This window comes from Rhyacophila brunnea, unplaced genomic scaffold (assembly GCF_057557595.1).
Source record: "Rhyacophila brunnea isolate RB1 unplaced genomic scaffold, BYU_Rbru_1.0 scaffold_19, whole genome shotgun sequence".
Classification (NCBI taxonomy): Eukaryota; Metazoa; Arthropoda; class Insecta; order Trichoptera; family Rhyacophilidae; genus Rhyacophila; species Rhyacophila brunnea.
The window spans coordinates 16,694,306-16,721,790 of record NW_028232848.1 but is presented as its reverse complement, the minus strand read 5'-3'; the positions used below and the strand labels follow the sequence as shown (position 1 = coordinate 16,721,790).

Sequence of the window (27,485 nt, the reverse complement as noted above, 5' to 3'; positions counted from 1 at the left end):
GTTGATATTGTATTTAAGTGCTGAAATATGATTGTCCCGTCTGGTATATAGGTACCTAAGTAAGTAACAGGGTGTAACAATTTTATTGAGATAATGGCGGACCCCATTACATTGAGGATTGAGTTAGTTGACAGCTATATCTATATACATTTTATATTTTACATATTTTGTTGGTAGTTTCACATGCACATTTAACAAACTAATTTTCTATTCTACACAATATTACATTAGTTATTACATTAATTACAACAAGATTACATTATAACATAATGGTAATGGTTTTTAATTTTTTAAATTTATGTTGTCATCAGATATTTTTATTTTGAAATTAATTATAGCAACCAAAATATGTTAATTTATAGTTAATTATTGCTAAAATACATTGTAAAACGATTACTTAGTTATCCTACAATAAAATCAAATTAAGAAGATTACTTATTTGATTTTAAATAAACATAATAAGCATCGGGTACCTAAAGGGAGCAGAGCACAAACACTAATGAGGTTGAGTGACCAAGTGAATGAATTCGCTGCATCCGCCGACAAGGCTTGCAGTTGCAGAGGGTAGGGGAAAATTGAGATAGTTGATCCATGATTATGTAGTATTTTCAGTGCTCACGATACCTAATTATGATGGCAACTATAAAGGAGAATTCTACTAACGTTTCCAATCCAGGAATCTCCTCGATTTGTTGATGCCGAAATCCCGGGAATAGTTTAAAAAGATTTTCAAATAAACTAACATTGTTGCAACCCAGCGATGGGAAATACGTCGTACACGTGCCCAACTTGGCACGCTAAAAGTTTTCGACGACACACCAAAAAAAAATACTTTTATTTTTTAATATTCAATATAATAATATTAAAAACATGGAAGACCATGATTGAAACTTTTATATCTGTTAAAAAAACTAGCAATCTAGTTGACCATTTTTTCTTGCTCACTCAACTCATGTGAAAGTATTTTTTTTCTATATTGAATCATGTACACTCAAAGACTAGAAATAGGTTGACAAAGGAAGATTTAGCAGCATGTATTAATTTAGACTTACGACTTTTTTAGATTTTACGACTACACAACAGTAAATAAAAAAAATAAAAAATAGTTGAACGTCTAATGCATTCGTTTTCTGATTATAGATGTGAAAAATACATCAACATTTTTTGAATAGCGCAGGCACCTTCTTTTTGATATACCTAATAAGAGACGATAGCTTAGAAAAAAAGCTTATTGATAGTAGATTACATAATATTGATACTATAGTACTCAATACTCATATAGCAGTGAATTTTTCGGAATTGTGTCATAATAAGACCATGTCATTACCTTAAAAAATACTAAAATACATGTAGGTGGCCACTTTTTCCATTATCAAAAATATATAATCACACAAACACTGCAATCTTTGACAAAATTTGAATCTATCCCACGATTGAAAATTGTAACCGGGGTACAATCCCTGGTATATTATATTATTGTACAGAAAGAGGTAATTACGAATCTTCCATCTTACTTGACAGAATGTAGTAAATTTAATAATAATGTCATTACTTTGACTTCACAATATCAAAGATTTTCTTAAATAAAAGGGTTACACACGTCAACCTAGGTCTCTTTGAAATATTGTTATTAATGTATTGTACATTTTTAATTATTGTTTAAACTGGTGGGAAGGTGTGGCAATTAAAATCAAATCGCTAATAGGTACACACTCATTCAACTACAATCATTCTTTATTTTGACATTTAGCAGCTGATGAGACCTATAATTTTGTAGTTTAGGTTAGGTAGAAATCAGAATCTAATAAGCTCACTTATTACATAAGCACATTAAGTACTAAGTATAGGAAAATGATAGTACCACCTTATTGATACGATGATTGGCAGGCGGCGATTCATTAAACAAAATATTGAGTAAGCTAACAAGCTTAATGCACTAATCTTTGTACATTTTTAAGAAACTCCACTAATTTATTGCGTGTCCGAAAAACATTTGCATTCAACCAACAATTAAACTTTTATAGTAAGTATATGTACATGTATGTAGCATGAGGGTTAATACTGCGTCAGTTATCCTCTGTACGTCATATCAATACTCCATAACCGCAACATTATAAAATCCGATTATAATCGTATTCTAGTCAACTACTATTCACCTTTGATAATTATTGTCAGATAGATGATGACATGGTTTTTTATGAAAACATATAAATACGAATATACAATCATTTTAGCATATTAACAAGAGAAACAACTTGTTCGATGAGTGACATTTATAGTTTTTATTCAAAATTACAGATATGCCGGTTAAAAGTCGTGATTTATAACACTAAATAATTATCCAATATTGTGTTACACTTGGATACCATGTTTAATAAATGCTTTATATTAATTAAATACTTTTACAAGGTTTCAGTAACCATTTCTTTGGCACTGATGGGTAGGTACAACGGGAGAGGTATGTTGACACTAATTAATTACACACCTTTGTTTATAGTAAGAAGACAATAGTAATAGTATATGCACAGGGTAATTAACGTTAATCCTACAATTTGAATTGTAGTAAAAATGAATACTATTTTGAAAAATAATTATTTGTATCGCATACCCTATTTTATTTCCAAAACTGGGCACATTGGAGAAAACAGAACAACTAAAAACTGATACGAAATTCACAGCTGATAATCCAATAAGTAGTAAATCAATATAATATGGATGTATACGTATCTCAACAGAATCACTGTAAATGCTATTTTATTGTATGTATTATAATATGCGAGGACATACAGAAAACGAAACCACGAGTAAGATTATTAGAATTAAAGTATAATATTATATAAAAAAAACATCACTCAAAAACTGTAAAATAACATAAAAAAGCGAAAACAAAAGTGGAGACCTTGACAGGTGTGTAGGTACATGACAATGGTCGGCACAACTGAATTAGAATAGCAGCTGCCAAATTGGTCAGGTAGGTACGGGAGCACTTCGAAGGGTAAGTCGAATAAGCATGCACACACAATTAATATACAAGACTGTCTGCTGTTTTGACATTTCCAATGTTATTTGTATTTAGCGTAAATGAACTTTTGTTGGCTTTTTAATCTGAAATGTTGGAATGATAATCCAATAAGTTAGTAGATATTTACTAAATTTTCACCAAAAGAAGCAATATAATACATTCTGCAATCATTGCATCCCATAAGGTAAACTGTTCAACAATGATAACAATTAATAAATTATGTATCAACATTTTAGACTATAATGTTGTATCTAGATATAAAAAATATACCAACCTAGGCAACAGGTCTTTACAAAACGGCTCAGTGGGTCTATTCTGTACATAAGGCGGCTATCGACGGTAGTTGATCATATTTATGTATTGAGGCGGTTAATTGTTACAATAAGTTAACTGCCTGTCAAAAAGTGCAATGTGTTAACAGCCCAGTGCTAACTTTTAGAGCGAGATTGACAGTTTTGACAGTATAGAGACAGCTAACTTATTGTAACGATTATAATAGGTACCTTAATACATAAATATGATAAACTACCACCGATAACCGCCTTGTGTATAGAATAGACCCACAGATGCAGCCATGAGAAGAGTGGCGTGGGGACTTTTATGGGGCGGTCCCTTGTCATATTTTGACGTTTACCTAATCTCACCTGACTTTGTAATAATTATAGAGCAACAAATAATACAGTACAAGAGAGCTAATAATCAATAAATCGTATTTAAAGATGTATAAAAAAATCTTGATAACGTATTAACTTACAAAATTCACATAAAACGTTTTTATTTCATATTGACATTATGGAAGTTTGATATTTCCTTTACCGGTGTAATTACTATTATTTTAGCGATTAGTTGACTGAACTGGATGAATCCTATGATGGTTATTAATTATTATTGTTCACATTATATACTTAACATAATAATCAAGAGAACTTCAAGTGAAAGGGGTCAATAAATTAATGTGTAGTGCCTATAATTATTATTAATTAATAATTACATCTAAACCACTATGGGAATAATTTAAAATAAATGTAATTATTTTTCATGGCAGGATTTAATTTCTTATTAAATACTCCCACATAATCAGGCAACTTATTATTTATTTCTGAAAATAAACACTTGATTTACTGATCTACAAAGGGTTTTTAATGTGAACAAAAAGTGAAAGTAAAGAACAGCTGACAAACATATAATAAACAAACGTATGTATAATTTTATAAAATTACTATAATAATAGTCATATTATTATGTCTATTTACATACTATTTAATATACTTAAGGGCCCACATGCGCCACGTAGGTTAAAATGGAGATTTTATTGTATTTTCAGAGCATACGCCTGAACGCGCGTGTTTCAACATCTTACTCCCTACTTCAGTTATCGTTTGTAAATGTATGACTACGGCCGTATGTTATAGCTTAACCACTGGGAAATACCAATAGAATATGGCGTATTTCAAAAAAATACTACCCTATTCTTAGGTCAACAATTATTATAAAACAACCATTATTCGTTGGACGTTTTATCACATTTGAATGGTCAAAGACATAGCTTATAATCAGTAAGTATCTTTTGAATTATATTCAAATGTGTTAATCGTGCCCATTTTTTGAATAATAAAATGCCGAATTCTTGTCAAATTTGGGATCACAGAGATAATAAATATAATTTTGTATCGTAAATATTTCACTATATAAAAGTTGACAACAATTTTACTTATGGTTTTATAAATGCGTTTAAAAAATAATAAATCTAAAAAATCTTAACACCACTGCACATGGATGTACTGAAATATGACTATATTCAAAAAAAATTGATCGAGAGGTTCAACAGAATACTATTTTATGTAATAAAAATACTTTATGCAGTCATCAATGTTTGAAATAAATATAAAGGATAATAAGGCTTCAAAATTATATAAATAGATTATCTACAACGTTTAAGGAATGTCCAGGCTTATGCTCTGAAAATACCATAAAATCTCCATTTTGACCTACGTGGCGCACGTGGGCCGTTAAGTTAAGAAGTGATTTTTTTATAACCATCATGCTAGTAAGTTCTTAATTATGTAGTACTTAAAGTAAAGTAAATACAGTGATGTCCCGTGGGGGTAGGCAGATTGAGCGTTGCCTGGAGGCGGCAGTTATTCGAAGGGCAGCAAATCGAGGAGAGTCATGAGGTATACTTATCTAGAAATAGCTACCTAAACTTAGTAATAACGGAAATATCTTTCCATTAAAAAAACAGCTCACTGCTTGGAAACAAAATGTAACATACAAGGTTTAACAGAACTGTATTTTTGTTGGGCTCGCGATGTCTAGTTTACTTCCGTTTTCTTTGGAGGTTACTTCATTGACGATCGGCAATGACTCGTGCAGATTTTCGAATTATGGGTAGGTAGATACTTACGAGGGTGGGTCAATAATTCCTTAGAAAAAAGCATTAAAACAGTTTTTATTTTTGTATTTTTTTTTTATTTCTCAACATAATCTCCTTGGAGCTCAATACACTTGGTTAGACGTTTCTCAATTTTTTTTAAACCGTCAGAAAAATAAGTTTTCGGAAGGTCCTCAAAATAAGCATTTGTCCGATCGATGACTTCTTCATTTGAAAAAAAACGTTGTCCACTTAGCCATTTTTTTAAGTTTGGGAAAAGGAAAAAGTCACTGGGGTCTAAATCTGGCGAATACGGTGGGTGGTCGACCAATTCGAACTTCAATTCTTCAATTTTAGCCATTGATCGTAAACATGTGTGAACACGGGCATTGTCCTGATGAAAGAGGATTTTTTTCCTGTTTAAATGAGGCCGTTTTTCTTCAATTTTGTTTTTTAGCTGGTCCAATAAAGATGCATAATAATACCCTGTTATTTTTTTTCCTTTTTCCAAATAGTCAACGAAAATAATTTCACGTGCATCCCAAAATACAGTAGCCGTAACCTTACCAGCTGATTTTACGGTTTTCGCCTTCTTTGGACATGGTTTGCCTTCGCAATCCACTGCTTTGACTGTTCTTTCGTCTCGGGAGTATAGTGGTGTATCCATGTTTCATCTACAAGTCACAAAGCGACGAAAAAATTCATCCGGATTGCGTTGCATGAGCGACAACAGGGCTTTAGAGGCCACCACCCTATTGCGTTTATTGTCGACTGTGAGCAAACGCGGCACCCATCTTGCAGAAATTTTTTTCATGCCCAATTTGTCATGTAAAATAGAAATGACGCTACCTTTTGAGATCCCTGTAACCTCAATTATCTCACTCAACTTTAATCTTCGGTCACTTAACACCATATCGTGGATTTTATTGATCATTTCTGGTGTAGTCACCTCTACAGGACGTCCTGAGCGTGGTTCATCCTTTGTTGATGTACGACCACGTTTAAATTCATTTAACCAGTTATAAATAGTTGCAAGTGAAGGAGCAGATATGCCGTGAACTAAATCTAACTCATTTTTTATTTCCTTTGCTGTTAACCCTTTTATATTAAAATGTTTAATAACAGCTCTAAACTCAATTTTCTCCATTTTCCATTTTTCCATTTTCCACAAGCAAATTTTTTTTTTAAATGTACGAGAAACACACAACAACCCGACCAATCTGACTGAAACTTTGCAGCATACTGAATCGGTAGTGCCGCTGCATGAAAACAAACCGCTTACAGTACTAGTCGCGCCACCTGTCGGCTTTTCTAAGGACTTATTGACCCACCCTCGTACCTTAAAATTCATCCAAATATTTTTGCCAGTCACTCACGAGTTTTGGAAGTTGTCAGGTGTATTTTTAAATGTATCTGAAACCGTGGACTCGCAATATTGTCTATTGAAGCAGAGATGCCATTTAAATTAAATTTAGTGGTAAGTATATATTTTGTTAGTAATGTTTGTATACAACCAATGACATTATTATTGGACGACGCACTCAATACAGTAGCTAGCAAGTAAATTCGCGCATTCGCATGTATAGGTAAACGTCACGCAATTTCCATTATGCGATATCACGCATCGGGAATTTATAGCAATATGACCTTTATTGTAATGGCGTTAGAGCAGTGTTTCTAATGTCAATGTTCATTTGAGCGAACCCGTTCGAACCGAACCATTCGGCAGACCCAACAAAAAGCATCAGGAATTTATAGCAATATCACCTTTATTGTAATGGCGTTAGAACAGATTATGCCATTCGGCAGACCCGACAATAAAGTGAGTGTCATTTTCTTTTCCAGACGATTCGTCCATATTAATGTCATTGTATACAACACATTTCTTAGATATTGAAGCCATGAAAGGATGATAAAAAATACGGTATAAAAATGGAGCGGCATTTTGGCGCTGCTTAGGGGCGTCACTGAGTAAATATATAGAAAATCAAACGATTCTTAGAATGTATAAAGAACTACATAATAATTATACTAAAGCAAGTAATTTAGTACTAGCATCTACCAGCTACTTAACAGATTAAGATGGATTATATTGAACAGAAGTAGATAAATTTACAGAAAAATTTCTGATAAGATAATAAATAAATGGCTAGGTGAATTAAAATGATTATACCAAAGATAGCCAAACCATTAACACACCTAAAAATATTCATTTTTTAATAGATTCAGGGTTTACTTTGTGATAAACTTAGATTAAATAATATGGTACATTACTCGACAACATTCATCAATGTTAACACAGTACTGAATACACCTAAAATGACAAGATATTGCTATTTCATAATATGTGGTAAATACATGGCATAATTTCATCTTATTTCTGAATAAATTGGATGTTAATAATGATCTTGGGAGTATAGATTATACTAAGTACTTACTTAAAACAAAATAAAGTAAGTCAAAAATAGATAATAGTCAACGGTCAGTGGCATATTTGTAAGTAGGTATGTAATGAGGGATGCATTTCTGAATTAGGCAGTGGGTACATACTTACCAACTACCACATTAGCCAATAGTTGTATCGACTATCAATCATAAAATAAATAAAAAGGTATTGTATTATAGAACTATTTATTGACCTGCTTAATTGATAGCAAGTAAATAGGTATAATTGAAAAACTGACTCATGGTAAGTATTTGGGTATACCATCAAATAAAAAAAGACAGACTACTAAGTTGTCATAGAGTTCATGGAGGATTTAAATATTCAAAATATCACATTTAGCTGTTGCATGTAGAAGCACACACTAAATGTCAAATTTAGCTACAAAGGTACACTTGTAATACTGACAAGATTGCATATTATTGAAACATATTTCCAAATTGAAAATTGTGAAAAAAATGGTCTGAATATCATTAAAAAATCATCAAATATCACCACCATGCCAAACATAATCACAACACATCACTATGTACTTATACAGATATGTAAGTCATGTGGTATACTCAACACTGAGTCAGTGGACCAGGTGAATTGGTCAGTGTGTACTTTTTTTACTTGGGTTTTTAAAAAAAAAAGGTAAAGGCATGCTTCCCATAAGCATTAAGTTTGTATTTAATATTTTCAATCCTTTGTCCATAATTGAGTATGCTTTTTACTAGTTAGTATTTTAATAATAAACATTAAAGTACATCCAAATATGTCCAATAGAAAAAAAACAGTTATAAGTAATATTGAATAATATAAAAAAATGCAATATTACAGAATCCTCACCACAAGTAATGACATCTGTGGAGGATTATTTTAAACACAGTTTCTATCAGAACTAAGAACCAAAGGGTCAACAGAGACAACAGTGATAGTATTTATTTATTTATTTAAAAAAGACATGTTGAGTACACAATAAATTAATAATTCAGGATGTTCACAACATGATATTTAGAATAAAAAGTACAAGTAAAAGAAGTTTTAGAGAAAAACAAGGTAGAGAAAAAAACAAAGCAAAAAATAGTTTTACACAAAAGAAATAAAATAAAAAAACAATAGTAATTTAAAAAAATACAAATTAAACAATAAAATAGAATTTTAAAAACAGAACATATAATGCATCCCTAAAAATAACTAAATCTCTAGGGAGTGCATTGACCAGCCCCACAGCCCTCGCTATTGGTGCTTGGTGAGCCTGACATGAGGAAACAGCTTTCACCCAAAATAGGTCATGGCTGCGACCACGCATGTAATTGACGGGTCCATAAAAATTCAAATTTTCTAGAATATCGGGATTGGAAACAATACCACGTGAGAGCAGGGAAAAATGCTTTAAGAGCAGAAGTGACCTACCAGCTTCAAGAGAATGAAAGGCGAGCATGCCTTGAAGATAGTTAGTCGGAAAATACTCATTTGAGAAGATGTCAAAAGGAAAATAATTATAAACTTTAAAACAAAGATGTCGAAGAATATTTTCTGAACACACTCTAAAACAAGCTTATAGGAAACCTCATAAGGACTACAGATATACCATTACACTTGTTATTTAAAGCATTCTAAGACTTTGGAATGACTTTCTAAGAGATGTGATAAAACCTGATCGAAATAAATGAAAAAACTTCTGCCGGGACTGGATTAAATGAGTTTTCAATCGAAACCACTAGTTATACTGATTGGACTAGTATTTCCACGGTAGAGATCCATTACAATGGTAATATGTTGCCCGCCACAACTTGTTTCGATAGATGATTGGTTGATGAATGGTTTGCGCTGTCATCATACACATATCATATACCTAAGTATTTACTCAATAGCAAGAGTGAATTTGACATCTCCAAGGGCTTTTAGTCTGCAACCCATGAAACAGGGGGCAAGCGTTCTAACCTCTGCTTCATGTTAGGACCAAGTTATTTATTATGTCACCCAATGGCTTGCATCAAACTAACAAATCTATTTTTTATCAAAGCCTAGACATAGACATTTATAGTGACGTGTTATGTACTTATTTTGTTTTCGAAATTTACTTAATTTATCTGTACAAAATTGTATGTTTTTTATAGATTTTCTTTTTCTCTCTTGTGAGGGTAATATTTGTTATAATGTACTTATATCTCATGTTGTGAACATCTTGAATTTAGATTTGTTATGTCCACAATGTTTTGTTTTCTCAAATAAATAAATAACGTTTACAGGTGTAAAGCCGCGTTTACACGGTCCAAGTACGATCCAAGTACACTTGGACTGAGCCCCATCTAAGCGCTCTCGTACGGGATATCTTCATACAAATTACTCCTATCCAAGCTACTTGGACTGCGTTCTACTCATCCAAGCTAGCTTGGATAGGAATAATTAGTATGAAGATGTCTCATACGAGTGCGCTCGGTCCAAGTCAACTTGGATTGTACTTGGACCGTGTCAACGCGGCTTTAAGTAAGTAGGTATCTGGTGCCATTAGAAACAACTTCTACTTTTTAACAAGATCATTAAAAATGTGAAAGGCATGTTTGATCACTTACTTTTAATAAAATAGGTAGGTATTGTAAAGTCACATCTAATTGCAGGTACATGACATACATTTGCAGTAAAATAAAAGTAAAATGTACTTCCTTTTGTGGGATTTGTGTACACTGTACACTGTACAGGGTACACAATGTGTACGTACACCCACCTAAAAAGTTCAATAATCATCTGTTTCTGTCAAAAAGTATAGGTTGGTTTGTATGACAGATTATATGTAAGTATTCCAGCCCCAACATTAAGTGATGTATACATTGTATGAATGACCATTTTTAGGAGTCCTGCAGATCTTTTGATCTGGTTTATAGGATGGTGAAGAGGTTGAGGACGTTCGTGGGTGTGATTGACATATAAGTGGATGGATAGTATACTGACCCTGGTGTTCTTTTATCGTCAGGCTGACGCTCGCGATCTCTGGCACCTTCCCGCTTGTTCATAATATAAGCTCTTAGCGTGCAGGCACTGAGTCCCCGCGCGCCCAACCGCACTTCACTGCGCCCCGTCGTAAAGGGGCGCTGCTAACATCACCGGCTACCGACTGCACCTCGACCGACGATGGCGTCGATCCATTATCTCAATATCATCGTCTACAAAATGACACGAGAGGAAACTATGCACTGTCGTTTTAGGGAATAACTTCGCACTGCACAATTTAATTTTTCTGTCACACCGGATTTCACCTGCGATAATGAAACATTGGATATTTATATTTATGACGGATTAATAAACAGGAAATGCACAAAACAATGACTATCAGGGGCAGCTGACAACCTAACCTAAAAACTCAAAATGTCTGACACAGATAATCACTAATGCAATTATTACACAAAACGAACGGAGGCTACGACACGGTTGCACGCCCAACGTATATTGTACGTGTTATTGTATGATCAGAAAACAATATTATATACAGTTAAAAGAACATTTTAAATTGGAAAAATTGACGGATGAACTGATAATTTTGTCGGCTTGATGTTCTCGACGGACAAGTTGATTCTTGACTTCAAACAAAGCTACTATCGGACGGACATTTACAATAGTCATCGATAATGCACGATTGCATTTATACAGAAAATAAAACAAAACTTTTTACAGAAAATGAATCAGTTCACTAAATCGAAACAAATTGGGGCGTTCGTTTCCGTGATATTAGTATATTTTTTTGTTTTTGGACGAATGTTTTAAACAGTTGACACATGAAAAATGGCTGAACTACTGTTGATGACACACGTAATCGTTGCTAATATTCTGTAATAAAACATAAATAGGGTTCGCCCCGGGTAAAACTGCGTATATAGGAACACGGAAGCCAAACTTTAAACAAAATTCGAGGATAATTGCATTAGGTTATATATAATTAACGCCAATATGCGTAACCGGAATGGCAGTCACACCGAATGACAAGCTAACGACCTGTGGGATCCGCAGAATCCTGACAGATTACTTCAATGCACAATGTATGGCTCGACGTACGCCCTCGTACACCATTCAATCACTGCGTTTTACTTTTCTAGAAACAACGTTCGTTTCACCACACTGCTAGCTGAAAAGGACAATGCTCGCCATTACAACACGGGCCAATACCCTAATACAATCACTGCACGCACAATTTTTACTCGAATGATCAATGAAAAGAAGACTAAGTATTTTCGGTACCTCAACAAATATTTAGCATTTAATACATGAGCACACTTTTGAAATAATTTGTAGTTTTTGTATTTTAAAAAAAATCGGCGAGATCGGCTCGGCCCGTATCCTAAACTTCCAAGAAAATTTATCGCAAGATTGTTGAAACCTCGGAGAACATAGTTCAATGAAGCTTCGTGCAAGGTAAATTATGCATTATAATATTTGTGTTTCTACAAAATTCATAACATTGACATTAACTAAATACATAAAATATTGAACAATGGAACTGATCGATGGATTCCGTTATTTATTTACGGACAAGAATTGAAATAAACCGTACAGAAGTGATGTAAAATTATGTACAACACCTTAGTAAAAAATATGAACCAGACGATGATTCACATTATAGACGGAGCGCATGCGTCAAATAATCAGAACTTATAGTTTTTATAAATTCATAATATTTATTTGAGATATCTAATTTAAATTGAGTACATTCTATATAATTCCATTTTTTTTCTCTAACTATTTAGCCTCTTCTTAATTTAGTCACATAAATGTCAGAAAAAGTAATAAAAAATAATAAAGCAGTATTTGACTTGAATGTGAAGCGGAAAGAGGCGTTTCTCGCAATCATACGTTCCGTTACCAAGGCAACTGGCAACCACAAATACTGTCATTTGTTAGTTGTCATTTAAATGTACAAATTCATATTTAAATTAAATGCACATTTAACGTAAATGATAAACATTTATTATCTCCAAAAAGATGATGACTGAATTAACTGGAAATTGTATTCAAATAATACTCAGCATCAAGGAAGGTAGATAACCCTGCCGGGAAACATTTTCTGAAGTTGTTCATAACCTATCTTTTTTTTGTTTTATTTCATTTTCCTAATATTTTAACCCTTTTATGAAAATATAAATAGATCAATTCCTTTAACATTTGTATAAGATGCCTTGAGGATATTGCAGTCCCATTTATAACTACGATGTCTGTTTAGAGTATTTAACTAAAAATTATGTTTTTAGGAGTCGGGTTCAATTTTGTACATAAACCAATAGTGGTTTCTTGTTCATTAAATCGTCAAGTTTTGGAATCCGATCCAGTACCACCTCGCCACACGTCTGTTATTGATTCAGAACTAGTGTGGGAAACAGAGAAACGAACATTTCGCAGGTAATTAATGTATACCTAGTAGGTATATAGCATAATAAGTTTCGGTACAACGTACGTAATGTACAGAAGGTGTCAGGGAACTTTGGTAAATTACCCTAAGTGGGATAGAATGAAAATTTTGTGGTAATGAAGTGTCAATTATCATTGAGACAATTGATTCACATACGTAGGTACTTACTTTAATTTTCACTTTCAACTTGAGAGAGTTATATCATTCTAGACAAATAATAAACGCCCACGGTGGCCGCGCGGCTTAAGCGTTGGACTATAACGCCGTGGGTCCCAGGTTCGAATCCTGAGTCTGGCAAGTACACATATTGTTTTTCAATTTGTGAGTGTCAGGGTATGGACCTAATAGGTTGAGCAAGTGGCTGACATCCATTTCTTGTAAAAAACAAAATCTGTCAATACAAACCTCTACTCTGTGGAGGCTCATATGATCCTATTAGGATCGGACATGGTCGAAAAAAGAAAAAGAAAAAAAAACAATATTATGGGATAATACCTAAAAAAGTTTCCTGACGATAATTCATATTATTATACCTAATACAATAGGTATAATAATATGAATGTCTTCATTATTTCACAGCTATGTTAAACACCCTTTGAAGAGGGGTTCCAGGTTCTTACCGTGTCTCCGATGATGATGCCAATATGACATTTTGCAGTGGTGTAGTGTTAAATATAATAGTACCGAGACCAAATTTATTGAAAAAACCTTCTTCTATAGAGATGGAGCCTAAACGTATGTGATGGCAAAAAGAACCAATGCAGGGTTATCTACCAGTCAATCTCGCAAATTTCCCGACAAGGCAGAAATCAGACATGAAATGCCCATAACTTCCAAAGTTCTGCATGCCCATATGAAGCTTTTTTAAAAAAATTCTTGGTTTTCTCAATAATTTTCTGTCTAAAAAAGAAAATTATTCATTCTGCGAAAACCGTAGTTTGAAATACTTTTCCCTTTCCAAATTGTATACAATGTTTATGTCTACAGCAAAATTGCTGTTCATAAAGAATTTCTTGGAGAAACAATGACATATTTTTTAAAGAGAATGAAAAATATATTTGAAAACCTATTTAAAAAAAACCACAGATAAAGTAATTTATAAATAATTATCATCAGTACTGAAACAAAAGTCTTAGGTCAATGACCCAACATGCTCTGACCCCTCTACACCATTGGAACTATTGCTCATGGATAAAAAACATAAATGAGACTGGACCATGGCCCCCACGTCCTGAAGCGGGCTCCTAGGATAGTATCTTTGGCGGGCCCCCTACCGATCGCTAAACATAAAGGCGGTGTGACGCTCTAGAGTAGCATTTTTCAAATGGTGATTGTGGTGAAATAAGGGTATTCATTGTATTTTTAACGATTTTTTGTGTTTTTAATACATCCACTTGAATTATGGAGTTGTCAAGTATCGACACACAATAATCAAAAATTTCATCGCACGACCATATATTTTAAATGTTATAGTAAAATACCACCGCCGCAGACGACTTTTTTTTATTATTAACGCTTTCGCTGCTGAATAGATAATGAGATTTTAATTGCCCCCTTTAAAATGCACGTTAATTACATCGAGCGGCCGCCTGGTCATTACGCGCCATGTGCGTCTTCCGCGTCCAAAGTATTAAAGAAGGTTTGTGATATGTGTTTGGTCAACTCGCTATGCTGGGCCCCCAGGATAGAGCCCTGTTGGCACCCCCCTTGTGGGGGCCATGGGCTGGACACAATGAAAACTTGGTTAAAGATTAAATATTTTGTTTATCGTAGTCCAAATGACATCTATGTGTGAATATTGTCTCCAATTCGGTCAACTAATCGGTGGGTGTACAGGATTCAAGCCTATTACCTTCTGATTGAAAAAGAAAAATAATATAATATGTAAGCTGGGCTTTTAAACTTGACGACCGCGATGGTCGACAGTGATGGGCAACAGCGACAGGGGACAGCAACAGTAAAGGTATAAACGCAATATTATCACATCACATGAGCTCATATGATAAAAACAATAGAACCATTCAATACCTAATGAAAACTGTCATCCTACAACATTGTGTTTATTACTCCTCATTAATTACATCATTTGTAGCTGTCTTCCAAACCATTAAACTCAAAGATACACGAGATGTCGTGTTTGAAAATGTGTAAATTTTTAGGAAATATAAGAAGTTCTATCACTTGTCCGATTGGTGGTGTGGCGTGATACGCATGAGGTGAGTTCAGTGTGGTTCTGATACATTAAAATACCAAGTAAAACGACATTGCACACTCTTTGCCATGGTGCAAGGTTACCGTGAGCTCACATAATGTGATAATAATGCGTTTCTAGCTTAACATGTCCCATAAGCATCGATCCAACAGAATTGATTGATTAAAGCTCAAATTATATTGGCAGATTGCGTTTGGCCCGATCGTCTGCCACGATTGCCAAAATCTATTATCTGTGGTTTTCCGGGATCGTGAGTGATCGTGAGCAAATTGGAACCAATCCTATTCCCATCTGCCCGATTCCTGCAGATGCAAGCAAAAATTGCCAAGAGTGTACGAAAATATCCGAAGCACCCGCCTGCTAGGTTTGACAGCTGAGTTTTGACGTAAAATTGGGTGGGAAAACTGTCCAGTGTAACCACTAATCTAACGAAGAAATAGTTTTCGGTCAACCTATATTTTTAATAATAGCAACACTATGTTTATTTTAAACCAATCAAAAACAAGGACAAACGCGATCGAATCGTTGCGTATAATTGCAATTAGTGTAAAGACGTTGGTCACGACGGTCGGCGTGGATAATTGGATCTTGTTGGATCTGCACGTCTGCCAATGTAATTAAGCCTTAATAACGCCTGTACACATGAATGGATTTACTGGCACCAATAGTGTGTAAATTAAACTATCGCGATAATAATTGTTAACACGTAAAAGTTTTAACTGTCTCGCCAATCTCATTCTTCAAGTGTAAGTGAGACGCGTTGTTGTCATTGTATGGTGCTATTTCACTGGTTGTGAAAATTGGTAAATGTCAAAATGCTCTGCACAGTGTAAATCGTTTTTTTTCCCGGCAGGTTTACCACTATCGTTTAACTGCGCATACACAGATATCGCACAAGTACCGACTGTCACGAGAAAATTCAGACTCTTGCAAATCTTATAACTTGCACGATGCACACACTACTAGTACGAATCTAACTTTAAATGCTAAATGTGTGTCTCCAAAAATTTAATGCAGATGGTTCTATATATTCATACCCATTTGAATTGTCTGTAAGGATTTATTTGTTTGTTGAACAGTCTCCGTCTCCAAAATATTCCCCTGAAAGTAGAAGTACGGACAGCAACAGGGCAAAAAGAACGAATCGGATTTTTACTCCTCAGCCTATTGGCCGCCATGCCTCGTCCTTCACATAAAAGAGTAATAATACCATTTTTCTTCTACATACTTGATTTAACCTATTTTTATACAAGTTTAAAATGTAGCATTCTTTATTGAAAATACATAATTTGGAATAGCCTCACAAACAAATGTAATGTAGGTAAACCTACAAGCCAGACATATAATGCGATATTTCAGTGGTACGAGAGGGATGACCGAAAGGCCACCTCAAGTAGAGCTTGTGATTTCTCGACTTTTCTCATTTCTCGAGAATTCTCGAAATCAACAATAATTCGTTTTCTCGCAACGAGATTTCTCGATCACAACTTCTAACCTCAAGGTACATACCTTGAGGTTGGATTGATGAAATATTGAGGATCAGAAGAATTACGTTGCACTGAATAATAAGGAATTGAGAAGTGTTGAGAGAGCTTGAGGTGGCCTTCATCCAGCAGTAGATTGAAACAGGCTGATGATTATTATGATGGAATCGACCTAATTGGCTTACTTACAAACTTAATTCAATATATTTGAGTATACACTCTGAGGATAAGTATTTCAAATTCCATCAACAGATATCTATTCGTTGAAATTAACTTCGAGGTTGTAATAAAGTTAGTAAATTTGATTCATTGATAGTGTCATAGTGTCAGCGGTATTAAAATTATTCTATAAGATGTGTGAATCCCACTCAGTCCGGGATTCTACGAGTTTTCTAGTAGGTATGTTTGTGAGGCTTTACCTATCTCAAAGATGTTGAAAAAAAACCTTCTTTTATGGAGTTGCAGCCATATGGAAGTGAAGCCAAAAAAAGAATCATTAATTTTCATACAAACTGTGAAGAGTTAGAAGGGTTTGTCGTTGATGTTGCATAGAAAAATGGCACCTACTTCAAGCTGGAACTTGCTTCATCGATTTTGACCGGGAAACCACAGAAGGCTCCATCTGGTAGAAGAATGGTTTCTTCAACATCTTAGGCTTTACTGTTAGTTCTCATTTGTCACTTGCTTATTTTTCATTACATTAGACATAGTAATTTGTAAAACATAACAAACATTTGGATAATAATATTATGTTTAGATATATTTTATTTGAACATACCTACATAATTTGAAACTTACTAGAAAAATTAACTCAATTTGGTAAACATTTCATGTAAAAACTATTAGTTAATTTTGTCGTAATTGAATTGGACGCCCGTAGCTTAATTCTAGTGAATACAGGTTCAAGTCCCATTGGGTGTTGTGTTTTCAAATTACGCATGTTCAATATAAAGAATGTTACATTCTTAAATCATGTGAATTATTTGTTGAATAAAAGAAATAGCTTATAATATTTTGTTTATCTACACAATTTTTGTGTTTATAATGTAATTATTGTGGAAACAAGTGGAACAAATAAAATATAACTAATCATAGGTACATATGAAATGTTTTTTATTTGTAATTTTTTTTAGATGTGTTTTTTTGAGAAATACATGATGCAGTTCAACTCCATTTTTCAGCAACAATTTTTTAATAATCTACTTTGAAAATTTTCAGGTGAACCATTCATGGCATAAGTTACTAGGAGTTAAACCTGAAGGTAAATCATACAATCCACAAATCCTTCTCAGACTGACTGTCGAAGATTGCAATAAGGTCGCATCCTTGGTACGTATAATGTTAAAAAAAAATGTTTTTAATGCTTTAACCATTTAATTTTATTTTAATAGTCGCCATTGCTTTAGTGAATCACTAAAAATCCCATTTGGAATATTTGTCAGTAAAACACTTGTGTAGGTAAGTAACAAATAAAGTATATTTTTGAACATGTTGAAGAAAACGATCTTCTTTTAAGGGCCAGAGTGCTGTGTGAAAGTTGAAAATGAAGAATTCGTGGTGTGGCGATCAACCATTCCTGTAAGAACAAGCATTGTCAGCATAATTCGTGACATACAAATCGATCACGAAAATATTATTTAATTATTTTTATATACATTTTTCACAAGCCGCCAGCGGTATCGGTTAGAGCTTATTCAGTGAGAAACGCCGACGGCAAAAAATAAGATTGTTTAGCATTCAAATTTCACACGAATCTAATAATGCAAATAAGAATTTTTACCTTAGTAATGTTACGTAATTAAATGTGCAAAATCATCAAATGAAAAACCGGTTTCCCGAAATAATTTACCATTTCAAGCACTGTGATGTCCAACAACGATTGTTGTTAGAATTTCTTACTGTTATTATAAACAACGATATATCGTAGTTTAGCATTCAAAGGATTAAGATCAATTCTTTTCAAAGATTATATTATAATGACGACGACTTATGGACGAATTCAAATTTACTATACCTTGTATTCATATTTACTTCTCTAGATGTTTACCATGTACATGCTGACCAAATGAATGGTATTATAATATGGTTTATAGGTTATGAATCCGTCAACACATACTACTAATAAAACTCGAAGCTCCGAATCGACTTCAGCAACCTCTCCCTCTCACAGAAGCCAAGGACACATCAAGCCCAATCCGTTGTCATTAGGTAGGTATATTAAAAAATACGGGTTTTCAATATAAATGAAATTATCAAAATATATATGACTCCAAGTAAGTTGGTAATTGTTTATTTGCATTTCCTGAATAATACCCCATATACACGTGCATGGATTTACTACTGACATAACATAACAAGAAAATGCATGTGTAAACACGGTGGCCACGCGGCTTAAGCGTTGGACTATAACGCTGTGGGTCCCAGGTTCGAATCCTGGGTCTGGCAAGTACACATATTGTTTTTCAATTTGTGTGTGAGTCAGGGTATAGACCTAATAGGTTGAGCAAGTGGCTGACATCCATTTCTCGTAAAAAAAAAAAAAAATCTGTTAATACAAAACCTCTTCCCTGTGGAGGCCCATATGATCCTATTAGGATCGGACATGGTCGAAAAAAAAAAAAAACATGTATTATCATGCAAGTTGCAAGATTGAATGCATGAATCAAAAATGTTCAGAAGCTTCTGAGTTTTCACGCGACAGTTTCTATATCTGCGCCTTCGCAGTCGAATGGTAGTGGCGAACCTGCCAGTAAAACAACGAATTACACCGCGCATTGGGTCTCGCTTACTCTTGAAGAATGAGATTGGTGAGATAGTTAGCACTTTTACATCTAAACAGTTATTATTGTGATAGTTTAAAAAAAACTATTGCTGCAAGTAAATCCATGCACGTGTACAGGCGCTATAAGGACGCTCTGTATCCATGCAATGTACAATCATTAAAATAAAACAAGATAGTGAAAATACAATTCACTCAACCTTTACATAAATCTTGAATGCAAAGCAATATGAAATATAATACAATATAATACACGCATGGGAGGCGCTGACATGGCTCTGGCCTGGGGGTTCGGCTTGGCATTTTGGCCAGCTAAGTGTTATGAACAGAAGACAAACGTGACTAAAATAAGGACTTAAGTTTTGTCAATCGAACCATTATTATATTAGGCACATTGCACTTTCCTTTTGTATCACCATTGAAGACAAAAGTACAGCATTCCCCAAGTTGTCATCCAATGAAAGATCAACGGTATGCGGATCAGAGGACGACGCCGCATTTCGTGGCTGGTACTATTGTAGCTTCACTGAACTGTTTCGGCTAGTACATGATAAGGTAAAGATCGCCGTGATGGTGGCCGACGTCCGCTAGGGGATGGCACAATAAGAAGAATCATCATTGAAACTGATTTATTTTATTCTAAATACGGTTTGGAGGCTCTCGTGGTGCAGTGCGTAGGCACGATTCGCTTCCTGGGGAGGTCAAAATATATTTACATAATCTAATATGTAAATTCCTCAAGCCTGGGAGTTTTACCACTATTATTGGGCTTCATGGCCTGTTGTGGTGTTTAATAAAGAAATAAATAATAATAATAATAAAACAGTGTTTCCCAATTAAATTTATTCGCAGAATAAAATTTGTAATAATTAGATGATAATTATGGATCTGATTATTTATTATTATTAGTTTGGGTATTCGGAAATCATTTTCCGGACAGTAAAACTTTCAAAATCCATTGTAGAGGTAGGTACTGCAAAATGAGAAAAAATATTAGTATTTTAAATTTCCCAGCCCAACGGTTTCATAATTTCTAGGGGGTTGTCAGCTACTCTTAAATTATATTGAAAAGTAACATTTTCATACACTACAGATTTATTCCATCGGGTCTATTCTATACTTCTCGACCGCTAAAGTGATAAAGTGATAAATATTATCAAACTTAGGGTAGGTTTGTATCAAAGTATTAGCACTTATTGTAACCAATTTATTGTAATTTTTGTGATTATGTTTAGGACAAACTCTAAAGTTTTGGGTTTAACTAATTATGTGTCGATAGATAACCAGATTAGAGATATTGGAAACAGGTAACTCCTCATAATATTTTAGATTAAATAATATACTATTTTTTTAAACAGACAAGCAAAAACTAGATCTCTCTCCACATCTGGTGGTCAATCTTCGTAGTGACGGTGCTCTGCAAGTCGGCAGCGACATCTCTTCAGATTTATTTCAACTCGTTTTGAATGTTCAATCTTCAGAAAACCTTAATCTGGTAAGTGCTTACGATTGATAATAATAGAATATCTTCAAATATCTGTCCTCTGTTGATTTATTGGACTGTGCATAGTCCCTTTGATGTAACTAGTGCATGGCCCCCACAAAGGGGGGACTGACAGGGCTCTAGCCTGGAGGCTCAGGCTCAGGAAGGGCCTGGCGTGGCGAATCGACCAGATAAGTGATTTAAACACATCACAAATTCTCTCGAATAGTAAAAAAAGTCGCCTGCGGCGCTATTTATCTTCAATATTATTATTATTTAAAATTATATGGTTGTACAATACAATTTTTAATTGTGTATCGATAACTCGACAACTCCATAATTCAAATAGATGAATTCAAATATACAAAAAAACACTAAATATACACATTAATTTTAGAACGTCACACTCCCTTTATCTTTAGCGATAGGTAGGGGGCCCATCAAAGATCCTAGCCTGGCGGCCCGGTTCAGGATGTGGGCGTCATGAACTAGTGCATTGTGTTACTGACATTATAAGGAATGTAAACTAATATGGTATTAATACATAGGATGTCTAATACATATGTGTGTTATTAACTTTGTGAGTTTTTTTGACTTAATTTCCTGGTTTTATATTTTAAAAATCATATTTTCGGTTACTTAGAATCAAATACATATTATAAAAGTTTGACAGTATTTCAAGTTAGTGAACACTTTTGAATAAATAAATCAAAAACACGGTGAACATCCATCTCTATTTAACTTTCATCCAAGCAAGATGTCTCCTAACAAGTGTACTTTAAACATGTGAATTTATTTCACCATTGTTTCTGTGGTCTCTGTTTAAATTGTAATTATTGCCAAAAATTTCTACCTATTAATTGAATAAATCCAACCTAAAGGAAATAGATACCCATGTTTCTTTAGATTTGACCATAAAATAATGTATAATAAAGTCAGTCTAATTTTTAAAAGAATGTATTGCTTTCAGCTCTTGAATACAAGTGGAAATTCTCCAAAGACCAAAGATTCCTATCACATACAGTGGACAGTATTTGGCCAGACTTCGAAGACTGCCGAGGGTCCCCTGCAAAATCAACAAATAATGGCGTTGACCATTCGATCCGATCTTAACACGCTATCACAATATTTCAGAGAAAGCCCGTATGTGATTATCAAACTCTGCACACAGGATGATGAAATTGGTCAGTACTTAATAATATGTAATAATATTTCAATTTAATTATCAAGATGTTGTAGAAAACCTTCTTTTATAAAACTATCTAAACATATTATGAAAGTGAAGCATAAAACATGTCTGGTCTACTGATAGGTTAGCTACAAGTGACTTTGAATTGTAAATTCATTTGAAGAGAACTTCACACTTGAAAAAGTCAAACATACATAGGTATCAGAGCTATATAAATCCAGTTATAGCTCGATCTTATTTTTTATACACGTCCGGAAAGTATTAATATCGCACCAAGAATTTGAAAAAGCTGCAAGAAAAATAGTGATTTTAATTGAATTGAATTTAATTGAACAAAACTCCCACCTGTTAATTAATGGTTGATGGACTTTAATATCACAACAGGATCAAATTCACATGTTGTGCTCTCAATATGACGTGTGGAAAAAAAGCATGGACACAATAGGTTACACAAGTGGCTTTTATCCCAATTTCTTATAATAACAACTCCTCTAAATATTTTTTTGCAGGTGCATGTTGTGTGGATCTCCGCAAAATGATCCCTTCAAATAGCTTACTGGATTTTTTGACAAATTTCTGTAACCACTCGAAGACATTGTTATGTAATGAGAGATGTTTCATTGTGAGTTGTGTCAGTGAGGATATCCCGTGTGATTCGAGCGGGAAGAAACCTTATTTAGACATTGAAATAGGTATCCGGCACATGCTTCCAAGTGAACAAATCCTCATTCCTAATAAGGTAAGGCTTATTGCAAGGCCGTTACAAGTTGCCATTAAATTGAATTTTTACAACAAAAGTAGAGTAGTGGATGGAAATCTAAGTCTGTGTTTTATAGTACCTTACCTATTAGGTACCTACTAATTTAAGAATTTTTTAAGCAAATTATCCTGTCAATTTATACCGAATTTTACACTTTACCTATCGCGCAAATTACAGAAAGTAGGTACAAAGATAGATACCTATTACAAATAGTTTGATAAAAATCAGTGAGTATATTTAAAAAATATATATTCACTGTACAATACATACTACTACAGTGGAACCCTGATCTACCTCGCATAAATCGTTTCCCCGCATGGATCGTTCATTTTTGAAAGTCCCGCCAAATACCCGTGAGAACAATGTTAAATAATCCCGCATTAACCACTCCCCAATTTATCGTTTTTCTCGAGCTATCATCTAAATATTATGGTCCCGTCACAAATATTGTCCCGATTGACCGTCTTTGTTGAATATTTTTCATTTCGCTTTCGTAGAATTGTTTATGATACATATAGACCTTTCAGTCGCGTCGATTTGTTTGCACAGGTCGATCGGCGCTCAGGCTTGCCTCACATCTCGTATCACGAATTTTTATAAGTCGCAACTAAAATGCCCCCCATGAAGAAAACTAGAACTCTAGCTGAGAAACTGAAAATAACTCAAGACGTTGAAAAAAATCCAGAAGAAAAACGATTTAAAAAAAAAAAAATATTTATCGTTTTACTTAGGGTCCCTTGAAAACCGTAGAATCGAGGTATCACTGTATTGATATACATTCATAAATCATCCGGTGTTCAAATTTAGAACTAAGCTCATCACAGTATAAAAAGTATTGAAAGATATGTCAAATGTTAACATGTGGCGACCTCACTCATCGGACAACTTATACTGGTGGATCTATATCAATAATCAACCACACATAGTTTATTGTTACATATTACTTCTTATTTATTATTGTGATAAAATAAAAAAATAATACCCCGTTAACACGTGCATGGATTTACTGCTGACGTATTATCGTGGGTACAACAAAAAAATGCATGTGTAAACATGTATTATCATGCAAGTTGCAAGATTGCATGCATAGATCAAAAAATTAAAAGAAATTTTCATGTGACAATCGGACTGTGCGATATCTGCGCCTGTGCAGTAGAACGATGTGGCAAACCTGCGGGAAAAAAACGAACTACACCGCGCAGAGACTCACGACCTGTCAAATAGCACCATACAATGACAATATCGCGTTTCGCTTACTCTTGTAGAATGAGATTGGCGGGACAGTCAACGCTTTTACATGTAAACAGTTATTATCGCTATAATTTAAAATACACACTATTGATGCAAGTAAATCCATGCACGTGTACAGCCACTATAACTTCAGATATTTCATGTCGATTCATCTAAGAAAATACATTTTTATAAATATTTATGACTCAATTGACTTTCCTGCCACTTTGAAATGATTTGTATTCAAAAATATAGTAGATCGGTAGGTCGATATGAACACAATGTAGTTCGAGGGCTTAGTGTCAAACAACACTATCTACAAAAGTGCAACTTTACAGGAGAGCCAAAAATCGTTATTTTAGATTCTTGTAACTCAACAAGGGAAATGTTTATTTAAAACCTAATGTTAATATTTTATAATTTATTGTGTATTGTACATTTATCTTGCTTATGATGATGTTAAAATTTATAGGGGTAGTTTTTAAAAAATATGAAAACAAGGCTAACTTATGTAGTTAGCGTTAAACTTTACTGACGATTTAATAAGAAATTAAAAAAGATTGACATAACGTTGTTTGACTATCATGTAGCCGTAAATGTAAAATAACGTTATCTCAAAAAAAAAAAAAAAAAACACTTTTTTGTAGATAACGTTGTCTGACTTTAAGCACTCGAGTTATACATGCTCGTTGGGTTTGACGAATAAAAATATACATACATATGAGTGAAAAATATGGAAATGAAACCAAATAAAATGAAATACTATAATTACTGAAAGAAATCTTAATTTATTTTGTCGCACTAATTATCTGAAAACACCATGGTGGTGCATGCGGTTCGTAACGCTATAGGACGCTTAGTTGGCCAAAGTGGGAGGTAAACTGTTAAGATAAAGATATTTTTGTCTCACCTTTTAAATTCAATTTATTTTAGGAGTACCCCAAAGAGTATAATGTGTCTACTTACCGCCTTTTCCTCGATATCCCAGAAAGTCCTTTCGCACCACCAAACTCTGCCGAGACCATAGTTTGTATGCTTTTCTTCTAAAAATGCTTTTAAAAGATTATTCTGTTGCTTTTTAATAATATAATAAATAATTTGGAAACATCTCAAAAACATACATATTACATATTACGTTTGTTAAATTATTAGCCAGTGCAAGTACATTATGACTAAATTTGGAGAAATTCCTGACGCTGGCTATTGTCACCGATTACTGAAATTTGTCAAGTGCTTCAGTTGCATGTATAAATTAGTAACGCATTTGCCGAAATCTAATAAATGTTCGAGTCCTGTCAAGAATTTTTTTTTCTAATTGATATGTTTCTGAGATACATATATTATTTCCAGATTATGTACCTATGTATATTCAACCATTTACACCTCTCTTTATGTACTTTGCAGTGACTAAAGAATAAACTTTAATTAACGCAATGTCTTTCCATCAAGAAATTGATAGTTACCATCATGACAAGTAATTTTTTGGAACTACTGACATACATATTTAAAACTTGCGTTCTGTATTATTTTGTAGGACCTCGACAAATCCAATAATGAAACGTTCATCTTGACTCAAGAATCATCAGACAGCAATAAGGTGGTGAATTCTAAAAACCATCCGGTACCGAATAATCACTCTCCGCCTTCTAAAGAGGATGGAAATGATGCAGATATGTGAGTATATCTTTGAAATCGTTTTCATCCTGGACTATGTCATTGATCACTCAGACATACTCCAACATTTGCCTTCTGCAATCTCCCATTATTTTTTGATTTTGCTTTTCAATTATCCAAATATTTAAAACTAAAACTTGCATTTGAACTAATTATTGCTGGTAACCCTGTATCATGCCGAAAAAAATGTTAATTTGTGATCATCGAATGCCGCCAAATCCAACAGTGATTACTTACTAACTCCGCCAAATCATGTGATTATAATCAAACTCCACTACCTCCAAACGGGTTTAGCATTTTTAATACCGTAAAACAAAAATATTTCAGCAATTTATTATTAAATCATAAAGATTCATACTTTTTAACATATTGACGGGTATTGGAAATAGACACTTAATATTAAATTTGAATATAATGTGATTTTAATATTAATAAAATGGTGTTTTTTAAAATTTGAATTGCTTAAGGGGGGACATGCTCAGCGTAGGTCAAAATGGAACTTTTATTGCATTTTCAAACCATGATCCTGGACATTTGTTAAACGTTGTAGATAATCTATTTATATAATTTTGAAGCCTTGTTATCCTTTATATTTATTTTAAACATTTGATGACTGCAAAAAGTATTTTTATTACATAAAATAGTGTTCTTTTAAACCTCTCGCTCTAATGTTTTAGAATATAGTCATATTTCAGTACATAAATGTGCAGTGGTGTTAAGATCTTTTACATTTATTAATTTTTAAGCTGCGTTTTAAAAATCTGGGGGATCGTATTTATATTTTTAGCATTTAGGGTGCGCTGCTAAAATCAGAGTCGGCGATTGCATGATTGCATGTTGCGATGATGCAATCACATCTATCTTATGAAAGAGCACAATTGATTGCAAAATCTTGTGCACTACATATCTATAGAGAAAAATTAATATTACCAGCTATAGGTGTATTCATTGGTGAAATAATCGGACAAAACTCTCAAGAGATTCTTTCTTCGGCTCCAGAAAAGAATTGATGAGGTGGCAACTGATGCCGAAATTCAACTATGAGATGAGCTGCAGTGCAATGAATGTTCTACAAGAGTAACTTGCATGATACTTGAGATATAAGGCTGTATTTAACTAAATTAGGACCTAATATCACGGAACTAGCGCGCAGTCACACGAGGCTCAGGCCTCAGGGATCTCATTGAATAGTTTTATTTTTCTAATAAAACGTTCATATCTCCCATTGTATCTTTTACTTTAATATTGAAAGGACAATTTTTTTATTTGTACCAGGAAATTCATTGCATGAAATACATAATGTAAACAATATTGTAATTTTGAAATTTCGTTTTTACCTGGGGGGGCATTGAATAATTTTAATATGGAAAAGGGGGCGATGGCTTCAAAGAGGTTAAGAGATGCTGCTCTAGATGAATCAGTGTTGTTAACTTAAATCCTGTATTAGATATGAAA

General features: G+C 33.7%; 2 protein-coding genes across 3 annotated transcripts in view; one reads left to right on the top strand and one right to left on the bottom strand.

Annotated features, from left to right (window-relative positions):
- gish (casein kinase I gish) overlaps positions 1-12,182 on the bottom strand; it is a 112,340-nt gene extending 100,158 nt beyond the window's left edge. Inside the window, exons 1-2 of one of the 2 annotated variants that reach the window (XM_085946017.1) lie at positions 11,812-12,182; positions 10,774-11,078 (exon numbers count right to left, since the gene is read on the bottom strand). In XM_085946017.1, coding sequence (XP_085802143.1) covers positions 10,774-10,835 — 62 coding nt within the window. In that variant the 5' untranslated portion in view covers positions 10,836-11,078; positions 11,812-12,182. The remainder of the gene's footprint in view (positions 1-10,773; positions 11,079-11,811) is intronic. The other variant, XM_085946016.1, reaches the window with a different exon arrangement.
- Positions 12,183-12,674: 492 nt separating this feature from the next.
- LOC147072787 (uncharacterized) overlaps positions 12,675-27,485 on the top strand; it is a 34,074-nt gene continuing 19,263 nt past the window's right edge. The window contains exons 1-9 of the mRNA XM_085945774.1: positions 12,675-12,850; positions 13,062-13,209; positions 16,511-16,631; positions 18,134-18,244; positions 19,009-19,123; positions 21,053-21,189; positions 22,148-22,361; positions 22,876-23,105; positions 25,891-26,030. Of these exons, the coding sequence (XP_085801900.1) occupies positions 12,796-12,850; positions 13,062-13,209; positions 16,511-16,631; positions 18,134-18,244; positions 19,009-19,123; positions 21,053-21,189; positions 22,148-22,361; positions 22,876-23,105; positions 25,891-26,030 (1,271 nt within the window). The 5' untranslated portion in view covers positions 12,675-12,795. The remainder of the gene's footprint in view (positions 12,851-13,061; positions 13,210-16,510; positions 16,632-18,133; positions 18,245-19,008; positions 19,124-21,052; positions 21,190-22,147; positions 22,362-22,875; positions 23,106-25,890; positions 26,031-27,485) is intronic.